Here is a 16,422-nt window from a genome sequence, read left to right on the forward strand (position 1 = left end):
AAGCTACAGTGTTCAAGTAGCATGTTGACATTTTCAGAAAAATTGATTGTAGTTTGGATTAGAGCCCAAGTGAAGGAAGATTCGCCTTGTGAACCTTATTGTGTTCAGGCTCCATCTCAAAGCAAGCATTCCCTTTAAAACAAACTGAGAACAAAACAAAACATTTCTATTTTCAGTGGCAGTTATCTCAACAGTTCACCAGGAATGCCACCATTGCTTTCCTATGTCAGTTTTTTGATGCCACTTAAAATATTCTTGGGAAAGTGTTTTGTAATATAAATATCCAAATACTAACCTATCTCACTGCGAGGTCTTTTATCATGGGCTTTCATCTATTCCTTCACAGGAGTGTTAGAAGCAATCAGACACATTTGACAAATAGTGCTATGATTGCCACATACTTTATTAGAAGAAAATAATCCTTGCATTACTCAGAACCCATTTTCTTTCTTTTTCCTTCTTTCTTTCTTTCTTTGATGAAGTCTCAATATGCTGAGATTCCTATTTAGATGATAAGTTAGAATGAGAGAGTGGGAGCTGCTAGAGCAGTGACTCTCAGGTCTGTCAGACCAGCACCCCTTTTATATATATTTAAAAAAAAAAAAGTTGCAGCATCCTCTTTATTCTGCTGAAATGTAATTGATGCATAATAGGCCTACAGATGCATAACATGCCTATATAAATAATTTCCAAAAAACCAATATAATGCCTTAACTCTAATATAAAGAAAAAATAAAAGTAAATTATACTGAAGCATATATTCCAGATGTGAATGTTTAGGCACGACTCTCTAGAAGACCTAATGAAGTAGTCAGATGTTCACAACCCTCTTTAGACTCAATGAAAATGTGACAGCTACAAATGCAGACTGATATTGGTGTGTCATTCTGGTAAGTCAAATACCAGGAGTGGTGTTGACATTACTACATGGTTTCTGAAATGGTGAACAGCTCTTGGTGAAGGTCTTAAGAAAGTATCGTTTTTCCTCTAATTTACATGGAGTTGCATAAACCATGCGAAAGCAAATCAATCAACCTCGCATTTATTAAAAAAGTCAAGTTCTAGGCTCCATTTTTTTTTAAGGTGATTTTGTTTTGTTTTGTTTAATGAATGTCCATGATGGCATTTGAAAGTATAAGTGTTGGACAGTTTTTTGTTGTGTAGAACTATCCTGATTATTCCTTCATCATAAGATATTTAGAATCCTTGGTCCCCACTCACTAAATGCTGCTAACAGCCCCCATGGTCATTGCGATAATTTAAAATGCCCCTCAGATTTCTGTGGGAGCAGCACTGAGCCACTGAAAACCACTGGGTTGCTAGAAGAAGACACGCTGATAGAGTACACGGAGGGCCTTAGAGTGAGGGGATGACAAAAAGTCACTAAAAGTCCCAGTGCAGTAACTTCATTCAGTTCAGCAAACATTTGAACTGCCTCCTGACTCAAAGAAGCATGGGCCAGTGAACACCAAAACCCTAAAGTAGGGCAACATTTTATTATATGTAACATTTGCTATAATTCATGTTGACGGGGATGATCCCAGGTCATCAGAATAAGGTATACCTTGTTTACGGAGGTAGACCATGTACTAGGTAAGGGAAATTTTCCTCTCAAAAACAGAAATTGTAGTTTTGGAAATTCATATATGTAGAATATCTCCTTTTTAAAATGTCGATTCGCAAATGGGCTATTACTATGGGATTTTTATTTAAACAGGAATCCTCTAAGAGGCAACTACTCTATAATAAATTCAGCTGCTCAATTGACAGTCTTAATAAATAAGTGACAGCATTGGAATCTGTTTAAAGTTTGATTTTCAGTTCTCTTTCCAATTACATTAAAACTACTTAGGTTGAGTTGAAGTTTAAAATTGCCAACCTCAAGGAAAAATTCAAACTCAAAAGCTATTCTCTTTCACACAGTGCTAGCATAATTTAAGTATTTCTAAATACTGATTTTTGTTAGACGAAGAGAGATTGCAGAAAGAGAGCGTCGAGAGCGAGAACGCATTAGAATAATTCGTGAACGGGAAGAACGGGAACGCTTACAGAGAGAGAGAGAGCGCCTAGAAATTGAAAGGCAAAAACTAGAGAGAGAGAGAATGGAACGCGAACGCTTGGAAAGGGAACGCATTCGTATTGAACAGGTGCAGTCAGAAAATCTTTTCATCTTAAATAACTGACCTTTTTCAAACCCTGTGATTTTTGCCCTAAAATTTGCTTTACTTGTTGTAAAGCGTCTATAGAATGAGTTCAGCTAATGAGCATTTATTAAGTGTCCCTGAGAGATAACGATCACTTAGGTGCTAGTTCAAAATAGATTTAGTAGTGACTTTGTTCTAGCCAATTGGTAATAACTCAAGCTCTGCAATATCATGGCAGCCTAATCGTCTGAGCATAGGACTATGAGTCCAGAGTAGTTGTAATCCAGGCTCTGTCACTATCCCAGTCTCAGCAAATAATAACTTATTTCCTTACATAGTAGAGTGGGAATAATTTCCCAAGGCTGGAAGGAAATAATGCCTCTCTTTGCAGAACTGCATCCGGGGTTTTAAGGCACTTTAGTTTCCATACATATTAAGAACTTTATCTCTAATTCCCTTTAGGTACTTTTGTTTCAGTCAAATGATGAAACTAAATCTAACTTTCCCAATTACCTGCCAACTTCCACCACCCAATCTCTGTTACTAGAATGTTGCAGAACAATAGCCATAGCCTAGATTACTGATTCCTGAAGTCAATTTTATGTATTTGTCCCAGGTATGTGTTTTGCCCGGTGCTTGCCTATGGTTTTTCTTAATGACAGGATGAAAACAACGTTGCGCATGTACTTACCTTATGTTTTCATTTTGCATTGGTTGGTTCTTCCTTCTGTGTTGTCTGAAGGAACGTCGTAAGGAAGCCGAACGTATTGCTCGGGAACGGGAGGAGCTGAGAAGGCAACAACAGCAGCTTCGTTACGAACAAGAGAAAAGGAATTCTTTGAAACGCCCCCGTGATGTAGATCATAGGTAGTTACCTGCCTTCTTCTTTAACCGTTAACACTTGCTGTCTTACTCCTTTCAAACTGAGACAGACTGGAGCATTAGCAAGCACAGGCAGCGTCACTGGAATAAAAGGTCATGATCAGTGGGGATGGGAATGATTGCAGGATGGGAGTGGATCCAGTGCATTGCCAAGTAGGAAGAGTCTGCTCGTTTTCCCTTTCCCTTCCTGTTGCCAGATGTTTTCCATTAGGACTGGAAATACATCAGCATAGCAGGCTTCAGTGGTGGTTCTCAAACTCAGACCCATTTTGAAAATTCTTACAGGGTAGTGCAGATAAACTTGGAAGTTACAAACTTGGAAAGATTGCATTGCGTGTTTGTGTTCATGCTGCTTCATAGATTTCCAAATGCAATCACTTAATTTTCTTAATATAAGTTCTGTGAGATTTAGTTGATTGTGTTGAGAAATATATGGAATGAATGAATTGTGCTTGGGACTTACCTATCTAACCTTTCCGAAGTTAAGCGTGACTGAAGAAGTTGTGTACCATTGGTTAGAATTTTATTATAAAATGGTATCTGTCTTTTCCATTTACGAATTTTAAAACAGACCATTTTTCAACTATTTCCTCTCCTATGAAATTCCTCTAACATTATATGACTTTATGCAGTCTGATAATTAATTCTTTGCTAGCTTGTTCTTGTAACAGAATGTTTTATGTCTTGAGTTTATTAGCCCTCTGTATCCACAGTTCATAGCATGTGGTATGTATGACTCCAAGTAAGTGTCGTCAGATTATTATAAAACTAATTTGTATAAATGAGCAAATATTTCTCTTCAAGGCGAGATGATCCTTACTGGAGCGAGAATAAAAAGTTGTCTCTAGATACAGATGCACGATTCAGCCATGGATCTGACTATTCTCGCCAGCAAAACAGATTTAATGACTTTGACCACCGAGAGAGGGGCAGGTTTCCTGAGAGTTCAGCAGTACAGTCTTCATCTTTTGAAAGGTAGACAGATACCTTGAAAGTTGTATTTGGGGGGTGCCTGGGTGGCTCCATCGGTAAAGCGTCTGCCTTCAGCTCAGGTCCTGATCCCAGGCTCCTGGGATCGAGCCCCACGTTGGGCTCTCTGCTCTGCGGGGAGTCTGTTTCTCCCTCTCCATTTGGGTCTCCCCCAGCTCATGCTCTCTCTTGCTTGCTCGCTCTCTCAAATAAGTGAAATCTTTAAAAAAATATATATATATATAAAAAAGAAAGTTGTCGTATTTGGTACATGAGCCTTACTACTGATAACATGGGTTGTCTGTTAAAATCTTAAGTACTGCAGGTCAGATCTGACTGTTCAGAACAAATCCTATGTTTGGTTTTTGTTTTTATTAATGTAAATGTGATTCAGTATTCAAAATTAGTTTGGGTTACCTTGGCTGGCTCAATTGGTAGAGCATGTGACTTAATTTCAGGGTCATGAGTTTGTGCCCCACGTTGGGTATAGAGATTGCTTAAATAAATAAACTTTGAAAAAAATTAGTTTAATAGGCCACCATAACAAGGTTAAGTAGATTGGCTTTGCCTTCATAACCTCGTTTAAAACGAGGCGGGAATACTGGTAGCCTCGGATGTGCCTCAACTGTTGAGAGCACTAGAACATCCTTCAGCTCGGTAGTCACTTGAGTGGTGGTAGTTCCTCCCAAATGCTAAACAGCCATCTCCATGCCAGACATTTATATATAAGTTATTATAATCAACAGTTGTGGCTTTTTTTGGTGGCTTTGCCTGAAATTAATTTTTAAAGAAGCTGTGATTTTTTGTTTAAGTTAATGCAAGTAAAATTAAAAGTAAGGCCAAGTAAGTACATCTCAGGACCTGTGTTCTTTGTTTTGGATAATCAATAGGCGAGAACGCTTTGTTGGTCAAAGTGAAGGGAAAAAAACACGTCCTACTGCACGAAGAGAAGATCCAGGTTTTGAAAGGTATCCCAAAAATTTCAGTGATTCCAGAAGAAATGAGCCTCCACCACCAAGAAATGAACTTAGAGAAACAGACAGGCGAGAAGTCCGGGGAGAGCGAGACGAGAGGAGAACGGTGATCATCCATGACAGGCCTGATATCACTCACCCCAGACATCCTCGAGAAGCAGGGCCCAATCCATCCAGACCGACCACCTGGAAAAGTGACGGTGGCATGTCTGCCGACAAACGGGAAACAAGGTATCTGGGTAGTTGCCAGTGCCCAGTCCATGGTATAGAACGCATTTGGGTTCTGTTAAAAAAAAAAAAAAAAGGTGTAATAGAGTTTTGATTGTAGCTGTCTTTGGGTTTTGTTTAACAGAGTTGAAAGGCCGGAACGATCTGGGAGGGAAGTATCAGGACACAGTGTGAGAGGGGCTCCCCCTGGCAGTCGCAGTAATGCTTCGGGCTACGGAAACAGAGAGGGAGACAGAGGCGTGATCACGGACCGAGGAAGTGGAACACAGGTAAATGCTTGAGGATGTATTGTCACCTCTTCAGGAATAAATTCAGAAGATTTACCATTTTGATGTGGCCTTTAGTACAGCGGAACGATTGGGAGATGAGGTTCTTACAAAAGATCTTAACATTTTTCATAATTTTACTGTCAACAGTTGAACATTAATAGTCCAAAGAAGTAGGATGCTAGCCCTGAAATTCTTACGCCTTTTTATTAAAATTCCTGCTGAAATTTGAGCATTGTTAAATTTTCTAGATGAGCCCTCCTAGCGACGAAGGTTTTATTTCTCTTTAAGAAATTGAGACTTTCAGATTAGCTGGGAAATCTTTGGCCTCTTGTGTTTCTCTTTCACTTTTTTTTTTTTTTTAATACTCTCCTAGTTCAATAAGTAGCTCTTTTTATCTCTTTTTTGTTCTTTTAATTCTAAATGTAGGTGAGTGGAATATTTCATATTTCTTAATTGCTTTTTATTCTTGTGACACTTTATTGACTTGAATATTTCGTAAGTTAATGAACCTGGCTGGAGGGAAGTATCTTCATCTCTTAGCAACTCAGATGAGCCAAAACCTTTTTTACCTAATCTGAAAGCTTTCTATTGATGAAATACTGGCATATTAATTGACATTAGCACAAATAGAGTATCTTCTTAAATTACATACAAAAAAGAATTCTGAAGTGTGTTTGTATGGGTGTGTCCATCATCCAGCCTGGTTATACTCTAATGCTGTGTCTTGTGTTTGAATACCTATTAGATTTTGTAGCAATATTTTTTACTGGAAAATGTTTTTTAATCCTTTGGTGTTCTATCTAATACCACTATACATTTTCATTTCATCCAGAGCATTCATGAAACACATTTGGGCCTGATGGCATTTTGTAATCTTTCATGTTTCTAGTAAGTAGAAATGTTCACTAGGTCAGTTAGTTCATTGAGCTCCTTACCCTGAACAGAACTTTTAAGACCGGATTTGTAATCCAGACATTCTGCCTTAGAGTAAAACTTAAGGCAGTCTCATAGACTGGCCCCTGCATTCTGATATCCATTTAGAAAAGGTATCCCGAGGAGATCATCCTGTTTTTCCCTTGACAATGCTGTTTTTCGTAATAGAAGTTGTTTTGCCAGTATTATATCTCTGTAGAGTACCATCAGCTTTGTTTTCTGTGGACTAAGTATCATCACTTCTGAGTGCTTTCCTTGGATCCTTAGTTCTATGGCTTTTGTTTCCTTATGTTCATTACTCTGTTTTTCATTGTCGTGTATGTAAGACCTTCTAAGAGGCATAGCTGTAACGAGTACTGTGTGAAATAGGACGACAGCTCCATGTCTCTGTGCTGTTGGCATGTTGACCATATACCCTACCCTGACTTTGTCTGTTTTGACCCTTCACTGTGCCTTCTTACATATCTGTCCGTCCAGCCATCACATATAGATGTAGAAATACTCACGGGTCAAAAAGTACATGCATGCTGAAAGGTATGGAAATTGAAATTACATTGCCCCCATACCCTACCCTGAAGCCTGAGCAGCTTCTCAATACAAAATAGATGGAAACTCTTTGCATGTGCTCCAGTATTATTCACCTTCTTTTCTTCTCAAACAAAAGAGAAGATTTTGGTGATTTGATCCTGACATTAAGTGCACACCAGTGAAAGTGAATCGGCATGAGGCTGCAGGTGTTGTGACTTTTCTTTTAATATGTGATTCTGTAGCCCTACCCTGAAGAACGACATGTGGTTGAACGCCATGGACGGGACACAAGTGGACCAAGGAAAGAGTGGCATGGTCCCCCTTCTCAAGGGCCCGGATATCATGATGCAAGGCGAATGGGTGATAGCCGGACAGGAGCAGGCATGATAACCCAACACACCAGGTAAGTACTCAGTTAGGACTTTTCTGCCAGCATATGTCCTAAACCTTTATCCTTTCCTTAAAGGGCAATACTGTTTGAGAGATTGAATCGCAACTAGTAACAGCCCTAGCTCTGCCTACACATTTCCCCATACTAAGTCCAGATCTCCTGGAGATTGTGTGCAGGGCCGCGGATGGTAATTTGTTAGTTTATATTCCTCATTGTAAGTTCATTGATTGGCATTCTGCCATATGGATTGAGATCAGGTACGTGTGTATGTCTGAATCCAGTAAAAAAGAACACTAACTTCACGTTGGAGCTGTCATCTTGTTCACTACCTGTCACTCCTAAAAGTCATAGAAAGGAAGAGGAGACTGAAAGTACATTCTGCTCCCTCCCTTTTCCAGTAGCTCTAGCAAAACTTTTGGACATTTGACTAACCCAAAGCCTGTTCATTTTCTCAGAGGTGAGCCTTATCTTCTCTGTGCACTAACATCCACTGTGGCCCCTCAGCCGCCAAGTCTGTGGTCTCTTCCTCTCTTCCGTGCCCTTCTGTCTTTCCCATTCCCCTGTCTTAGAAAAGGGGGCGGGCTCACTGACCCAGTTTACTGCTGTTCTGTGGTCAGTTCTGCTGTCAGGCTTGAGTGAGTGTTTATTATGTCTGTGGCTGCACGGCCTCATCACTCATTATGTCTTTGGTTTCAGAGGTTACCAATGCCCTTTTTCTAGATACATCTATATTCCTTTATTTTCTGAGCTCTCAGTCTCCTTGGTGGTTAAGCACTATTGCTCACTGTGGCTTTTCTTTTCTAGGGGGAACACTTTTTTTCTGCCCTTTAGATTTCCTTTGCTGGCTTCTTCAGATGGTTGAACTTCAGATACTGCTCTCGATATTTAGCTCTATATTTTGATCTTTATGTAAATGCTTTGCCATCTCCATAAATTCAGGGTCCCAGGCAAACTCATTCCTCTCCTGTTTCAAACCTTCCTGTTCCACGTGTTGCCTCCAGCTTCTTTTAATTTGCCAGTACCACTGTGCGTCTCACCCAGACTGGGCCTCATCTTTTATCTTTCTCCACTCCCAGCATACATTTCTAAATGTGGTTTCATTTAAAAAAAAAAAAAAGTTGTAAAGCTATGCCTTCTTCCTCATTTCAGCTTCTCAGATTAGTCTTTTATCTTCTCTGTTACTCACACTATTTATAAATTTAAGTATTAGAACTGTTTTGTTATACCATTATTTGCTCCAAAGCCATGAGCCGCCTCTCTGGTCACAGATCTAACCCGCCTTCCAGAGCCAGGCATTCAAACCTTTATGTAATGTGATCTTACTCTACTTAAACTGTTTCACCATGGGCCTTCATCTCCCAAATCGGTTGTAGGGTGTTTTGGTGGGTCTTTTTTCCTGTGCTGCTCATTATACTATGTTGCCATTAAACATATAACAAACTCCATCCTCCAAAAAAATCCAAAAATAATTCTGTGACGATGTCCTCTAGCTCAGAGGTTCAGGTTCCTAGTTGATGCCGGTGCTGCTGATCTGTGATCACACTCTGAGAGCCACTGCTCTCTCCAGTCATGTGCATCCCATTGATTGGCTTACTACAAGGCAGAGGCTTTGAAGTGAGAGTGCCCAAGTTCAAATCCTTGTTCCACCATTTATTAGCCGTGATCTTGGGCAAGTTACTTAACCTCCAGATCCCAGTTTCTTCATCAGGAAAGTAGGGTTAGTGATGGTCCATACCTCACAGGACTGTTGAAAAGAGTAAGTTATTTAATATGGGTAAAGTACAAAGAACAGTGCCTGGTAAATGATAAGCACTTAATAGGTATTAGCTGTAATCTAATCTCTTGTTCTTGACAATTTTTTCTTTTAAACCTTTTTCAGTAATGCATCCCCAATTAATAGAATTGTACAAATCAGTGGCAATTCCATGCCAAGAGGAAGTGGCTCCGGATTTAAGCCATTTAAGGGTGGACCTCCACGACGATTCTGAAAATTAGCTTTCTGCCATGGTTTCAAGATAATTTATTGAAATCTCCTGTAAACTTTACTTGACTACTTACGAAGAGGACCTCTGACTTGCTCGAGAGTTCTGTCAGACTTTTCTTTTTTTCTCTTTTTTTAAAATTTAACATGATTGCTTTTCTCAATTTTGGAGAAGATGTTTAAATAGTTCCGTTGTAACTTTTAATAGTTTTGTGTATCATTCAACTTCTTTTCTTGCAGCACCGAGACGCATTTGAAAAGATGGAATCAAAACCATTTTGTTCAACGCTGTGTGAATATAAGGAGTAGTTTGCAGCTGTGTGGTAGTCGTTTCATTTGCAGCATTAGCTCTGTGGTGTCAGGCTCTAGAGTCACTTCTTGTCACCAAGCGTTTGCAGCCTCCATTTTGAAGGCTGTCTAAGCTTAAAAGAAGTCTGCTGTCTAATTTTTAGAGAATAAGATTGTTCCTTGCATTTCTGAGTATTATGTAACCTATTTTTGCAGAAGGTACTGTTACATTAAGTGCACCTGTGTATCCTGGTCTAAAAGAAATGTACTCTTTTTTGAAATAAACCTTCATATTCTGTATAGTTGCTAAAGCGTCGAGAACCTTTTTAATTGTACAACGAGAGCCGGTTTTCAGGTTAGTGTAGCAGCGCCCTTGTTCGGGTCTGCATGGTGTGAAAGCAGGTAGAGGAACGAAAGCTTGGCCAGGAGCTTTGTGCCACTGAGGTTTTTAGACTGAGTTGTGCAGGTAAGTGCACTTTGAGGCAATCTGCACTGTTGGGTGGATAAATTCCATCTCTGGGAATTGTGTGGGTACTAATGTTTCCATGTTCCCAGCTATGTTGAGAACTGGAAAAAAACCAGGTTCTAGCTTGGTGCATCTGTTGGGTTTTGTAAATACTTGTATGTGGGAAGGCATTGTTGTCTCTTTGTGAAAATAAAAATCCACGCCTGGAAGTGTACGTGTCTTTGTTTCCGGCTCTTTAGGTGTTAGTCCTCCAGCGCTTTCTGGAGTTACCCCAAAGTGAGTGACTAGGTTTAGAGCTATGAAGGCAGTTTTTTGGTCTTTGTTCCTTGGAAATACATCTCACTTTGATTTTTCACCTCAGTAGCTGGGTTGCACGCTATGGTGAAGTGTTGGTGAGTTCACCACTAATCTTAAGCTTTTTTTTTTTTTAAGACATCTTTCTAGGAAAGCCCTTGGAGGTAAATTCTGAATACCGCTTCTTAAAGCCTGCCCTATTCCTTCCTATAAGTCAGTGATGAATAATCCAAATAGTCTAGATTCTTGGATAACTCAACAGTCTGGGTGCTCATATAAGGGGAAAGATGGGAATAAGGGATCGCCCTGAGGCCCCCTTTTGATTTGAGAAGTAGTCTTTGTAGAAGTTCTTGTAAATGTCCGCGGGTGGCCCTGGTCGGGCTCAGGAGGTGACTCAGACTTCTGAGTGGCTTGGGCAGCCACAGTACCCTGGTCTTGGGCCCTTTGGGGAACTGGCGCTTCTGTATTGCTCTGGGTTTCATAACATTTTTGGCCCTTCGTAACCCCACAACTGACGATTTCAGTTTGTAAAGGTTGCTGGTTAAATAGAGAAATCCACTGGTACAGCTGCCAGCTGGACAAACTTGGAGGTCTCCTCAGGTGAGCTAGGGCAGTGGTTCTTAAGCCCGGGCCCCACCCCCAGACATTCAGGGGTGGGGCCTAGGCATATTTTCCACAAAAGGTCCCCCAGATGATTCCTGTTAGCAGGTGGCATTGAGAATCACTGATAGAGTCCAGAGTAAGTAAAACCAAGTGCTCTTTGAAGAGCAGCCAGTAATTTTATGGGCAGGAGAGTTTTCCTCATCACGCTCAAACACGTGTTATTTCAGTTTTATAAACCCCATGTTTTGCCAGTGGGGATGAGATGCTCTGATTAATGTAATCTTCTAGTTAACTGGTGATTAATAACTTTATATAGTTGAGCCATTCAGGAATGGGCAAAGGAGGACTTGGGCACCAACTTCAGGAACTTGTGTTAAGTGGTGAAATCTTAATATTGTATATTACAGTCCTTTGTTTACATTCTGCTAACTAGAGAGTCCCCTCTGAGAAGGGTTTAAAAGGGTTTCAGCGGGGTCCCAAGATCGAGACACTGCATCAAGAGAATGTCTCGGAGTCTGGTTCTGACCCTCCTAGCTGAAGCATATAATTTAATCTTTATGCATATAATTTAATCTTTATGGACCCTAGTTTCTTTATCCCTAGATTTATCAACCTTTATGATTCCTACTGTCCAACTTCCGTTACAATAAAAACTCAAAATACAGGCAGCTCTGGGGGCGCCTGGGTGGCTCAGCAGGTTAAGGGTCTGACTCTTGATTTTGCCTCTGGTCATAATTTCAGGCTCGTGAGTTCAAGCCCCACATTGGCCTCTGTGCTCAGTGGGGAGTCTTTCTCTCCCTCTCCCTCTGCCCCTCCTGCCGCTTGTGCACACGCTCTCTCTTTCTCTCACTAAAAAAAACCTAGCTCTGATCATTCAATCACAGGAAATTAAAGAGAAAATTTTTCTCACACAATAAGGTAATTGATGTGTGTTCTCCCCATATTGACTCTATGTATTCAACATATTTTCATTCAAAATCCCAGCATGCTTTTTTTGTAGAAATTACTAAACTGATTTTAAACTTTACATGGAAGGGCAAAGGAGTGAGATTAGTCAAAATAATTTTTAAAAACCAATAACTCCGAGGAATTATGTCACCTGATTACTGTGTCAGGCATGTTAAATATGAATGAGTAAGATTCAGAGAGTAGTCACGGAGGTTACTGTTTACTGAGTACTTATATGTGCTAGGCATTGTTACTAGGTAATTTACATGCATTAATTACCATAACAATGTTACGTTTTAGGTGTAGGAACATTTTTTTTTTTTTTTTTTTTTTAGGTATCGGTACTGTTATTATTCCCGTTGTTTATGTGTGGAAACTAAAGAAGTTTGCCCAAGGTAATAAAGATGACAAGTGGGAGAACGAAGACTCAAACATAGGCAGATACTTATAAGAACATCAAATCATTTCGTCCAGTGTAGGGCATAGATCTATATATAGTAAAGGTGTGTGTAACGTTACAGGAAACCCCTCTAGAGTTTTCTGAAGTGGTTGTACCATTTTGCATCAGCAATGTAAAGGGTAAAAATTGCTCCATGGACTCGTCAACTCTTGGTATTGTCAGTCTTTTTAATTTCAGCCATTTTAATGGGTGTACAGAGCTATCTTGTGGTTTTAGTTTACATTTCCCTGCTGACTTACGATGTTGAGTGTGTTTTCATGTACTTACTGACCACTGATCTGTCTCTGAATTGTTTCTTCAAATACTTACCCATTTCTAATTGTGCTTTTTGTCTTACGGAGTTGCAGGATCTCTTTATGTTTTACAGATACATAGTACATACTTCTTCAGATATATTTGGGAATATTTTCTTCCAGTCTGTGGTTTGCCTTTTCATTTTCTTCTCTTTTTTCAAGATTTTTTTTTTTTTTTTGAGAGATAGCACTCCAGTTGGGGGAGGGGCAGAGGGAGAGGAGAGAATCTCAAGCAGACTCCCTTCTGAGCATAGAGCCTGACATGGGGCTCACTCCTACGACCCTCAGATCATGACCTGAGCCAAAATCAAGAGTTGAATGCTCAGCCATTTAACTGACCGAGTCACCCAGGAGCTCCTGCCTTTTCATTTTCATAATGGTATCTTTTGAAAAATAGTTTTGTTTTTTTAAAGATTTTATTTATTTGAGAGAGTGAAAGAGCACAAGCAGGGCGGGTGGCAGAGGGAGAGGGAGAAGCAGGCTCCCTACTAAGTAACAAGCCAGCCACGGGGCTGGATACCAGGACCCCAGGATCATGACCTGAGCTGAAGGCAGACGCTTAACTGACTGAGCCACCCAGACACTTCTGCCTTTTCATTTTCTTAATGGTATCTTTTTAAAACTAGTTTTTAGTTTTGATAAAGTTCAGTTTATCAGTTTCTTTCTTTAGGGATATTTTTGCTCTAGGTAGAAATCTTTGTCCCCAAGATCACAGTTTTTTCTCCTGTGTTTCTGCTGGGCCTTTTACAGTTTTAGTTTTCACATTTAGATAAAATCCATTTCAAGTTGACTTATGTATGGCATTAACTAAGGGTTGAGTATATTTTTTCTATATGGATATCTAGTTTTTCCAGTATAATTTGTTGAAAAGGCTTTTTCCTAGAAATTACCTCAATCAACTTTGCTTTCTTCTTTCTTTTCTTTCTTTCTTTCTCTTTCTTTCTTTCCTTTTTTTTTTTTTTTTAAAGTAGGCTCCACACCCATCCTGGAGCCTGAAGCGGGGCTTGAACTCATCACTGTGAGATCAAGACCTGAGCAAAGTCTAGAGTCAAGCACTTAACCAACTGAGCCACCCAGGTGCCACCTTAACATCTTTATTTAAAAAACCTCTATATGTGTGAATCCCCTTTTGGATTTCGTTCTGTTCCATTGGTCTCTACGTCTATACTTTCACAAATACCACTGTGTCTGTATGTTAAGTCTTTTATAATAGTCTATTAGGTCTAAATCAGATAATGTAATTCTTCCAATGTTGTTATTTACATTTTTCAAAATTATTTTGGCTAATCCCACTCCTTTTAAAAAATCAGCTTGATAATTTCTACAAAAAAAGCATGCTGGGATTTTGAATGAAAATGTTGACTATGTAGATTAAATTTGTAGAGAACGGACACATTAACAGTATTGAATCTTCCAGTCCATCATTATTGTATCTCTTCATTTAATAGGTCTTCCTTAATAGTCAGCAATGTGTTAAAATTTTCCTTGTGTAGGTCACAATACATTTTTTGTTAAATTTATCCCAAAGTATTTCATATTTTTGATGCGATTGTAAATTGTATTTATTTATCATATTGGCCATTGCTAGTACATGGAAACATAATTGATTTTTGTATTGATCCTTGTATCTTTTTGTTTTTAAGTTTTAAGGGATCTCTACACCCAGTGTGGGGCTTGAGCTTACAGCCCTGAAGTCAAGAGTCTCACGCTCCAGAGACTGAGCTAGTCAGGCTCCCCTGACCCTTGTATCTTTCGACCTCGCTAAATTTGCTTATTAATTCTACTAGCTTTGTTGTGGATGCCTCAGGGTTTTCCATGTACACCCTCATGTCTTCTGGAAACAAAGGTAGCAATAGATCTTTACCAATTTCAATGCCCTTTTACCCCCTTGCCTTACTGCACTGGCTAGTATCTCCAATAGAATGTTGAATACGAGTAGTGAGGGCAGGTATTCTTGCATAGTCCCCGATTTCAGGGGAAAAGCATTCAGGTTTTTTTGCCATTAAGTCTGATGTCACTGATGAGCCTTTCATTTATACCCTTTCTGAGGTTGAGGAAGTTACCATCTATTCCTAATATACTGAGAGTTTTTATTACAAATAGGTATTGAATTTTGTCAAAGGCTTTTTCCGTGTCTGTTGAGATGATTGTATGGGTTTTCCCCTTCATTCTGTTAATAGATGAATTACAATGATATTAAAACATCAACCTTGCATTGTAGAGAAAATTCATACTTAGTTATGATTTCTTTCTCTCTCAAGATACTGATGTAGCTGGTTTTGGTTTGCTGAAATCTTAAGGACTTTTCCCACAACTGCTTTATTGAGATATAAGTCATACCATCGAATTCACCTACTTAAAGTGTGCAACTTAGTGATTTTAGTACTCTCACAAATCACCACAGTGAATTTTAGAACATTTTCATCACCTCAGAAAGAAACACTGTACTCTTTAACTGTCACCTCCTCAGTCCCTTATTTCCTTGGCCCACCCCCAATCCTAAGCATCCACTGATTTATTTTCTGTCTCAGTAGATTTGGTAATTCTGGGCATTTTATGTAACTGAAATCATGTTATCTTTTGTGACTGGCTTTTTTCCACTTAGCATAATGTTTTCAAGGTTCATCCATGTGATAGCATGTTATCAGTACTTCATTTCTTTTTATGGTTTAATGATCTTCTGTTGTTTAATGATTTCTGTTTCTATCTAATATTATTCTGTTATCCATTCATCAGTTGATGGACATTTGGTTTGTGTTTGCCTTTTGGTTTTAAATGTAATACTGTTATGAACATTACCGTACATGTTTTTACGTGGGCATATGTTTTCACATCTCTTGGGCATACACCTGGGAGTGGAATTGCTGGATCATATGCTAACTCTATGTTTAATTGCTTGAAGAACTGCCAGACTGTTTTCCACATTTGCCCTTTCATTTTATATTTCCATTGACAGCATGTGTGGGTTCTGATATTTTCACTTTCTCACCAATGCTTACTTACCTGTTTGATTCTAGCCAGTCTAGTGGGTGTGAAATGGTATCTCATTGTGATTTTGATGTGCATTTCCCTGATGACTAATGACACTGACCATCTTTTCCTTTGCTTATAGGTCATTTGTACATCTTCGTTGGAGAAATGTCTGTTCAGATCTTTTACCCATTTTTTTTAATTGTGCTATTTGCCTTTTTGTTATTGAGTTGTAAGAATCTTTAACTATTCTAAGTAGACGTCCCTTGCCATATATGACTTGCAAATATTTTCTCCCATTCTCTGGGTTGGCATTGAACTTATGGTACCCTTTGAAGCACGAAAGTTTTTAATTTTGACTTAGTACGGTCTATTTTTTTTTCCTTATTGCTTGTGTTCTTGATGTCATTTCTAAGAATCTGTTACCAGAGCAGAAGTCATGCAAATTTACCACTGTGTTTTCTCCTAAGAGTTTTATAGTCTTAGCTCTTACATTTTAGCTGTATGGTCTATTTTGGGTTAATTTTTGTATATGTTACAAGGTAAAGTTCAAATTTCATTTTTTTACATGTGTGTCATCAGTTTTCCCAGCACCATTTGTTGAAAAGACTGTCCTTTTCCCATCGAATAGTCTTGGCACCCATGTTAAAAACCAGTTCACCATGGACACATGGTTTTATTTCTTGACTCTCAGTTCTCTTACATTGATCTTTTGTCCTTATGCCAGTATCACGCTACCTTTATTTTTGTTGCTTTAGAGTCAGTTTTGAAATTGGAAAGTTTGAGGTTTTCTCCTTTGTT

General features: G+C 39.1%; 1 protein-coding gene across 1 annotated transcript in view; it reads left to right on the top strand.

Annotated features, from left to right (window-relative positions):
- The window catches only part of SLTM (SAFB like transcription modulator), a gene marked incomplete at its 5' end in the record, with an annotated part of 41,657 nt that extends 31,395 nt beyond the window's left edge, over positions 1-10,262 (top strand). Inside the window, 7 exons of the mRNA XM_019807299.2 lie at positions 1,967-2,147; positions 2,887-3,011; positions 3,831-4,001; positions 4,886-5,200; positions 5,322-5,466; positions 7,170-7,330; positions 9,198-10,262. Of these exons, the coding sequence (XP_019662858.2) occupies positions 1,967-2,147; positions 2,887-3,011; positions 3,831-4,001; positions 4,886-5,200; positions 5,322-5,466; positions 7,170-7,330; positions 9,198-9,306 (1,207 nt within the window). The remainder of the gene's footprint in view (positions 1-1,966; positions 2,148-2,886; positions 3,012-3,830; positions 4,002-4,885; positions 5,201-5,321; positions 5,467-7,169; positions 7,331-9,197) is intronic.
- Positions 10,263-16,422: the final 6,160 nt, after the last annotated feature.

The sequence above is a fragment of the Ailuropoda melanoleuca genome, chromosome 5, assembly GCF_002007445.2.
Source record: "Ailuropoda melanoleuca isolate Jingjing chromosome 5, ASM200744v2, whole genome shotgun sequence".
Taxonomy (NCBI): Eukaryota; Metazoa; Chordata; class Mammalia; order Carnivora; family Ursidae; genus Ailuropoda; species Ailuropoda melanoleuca.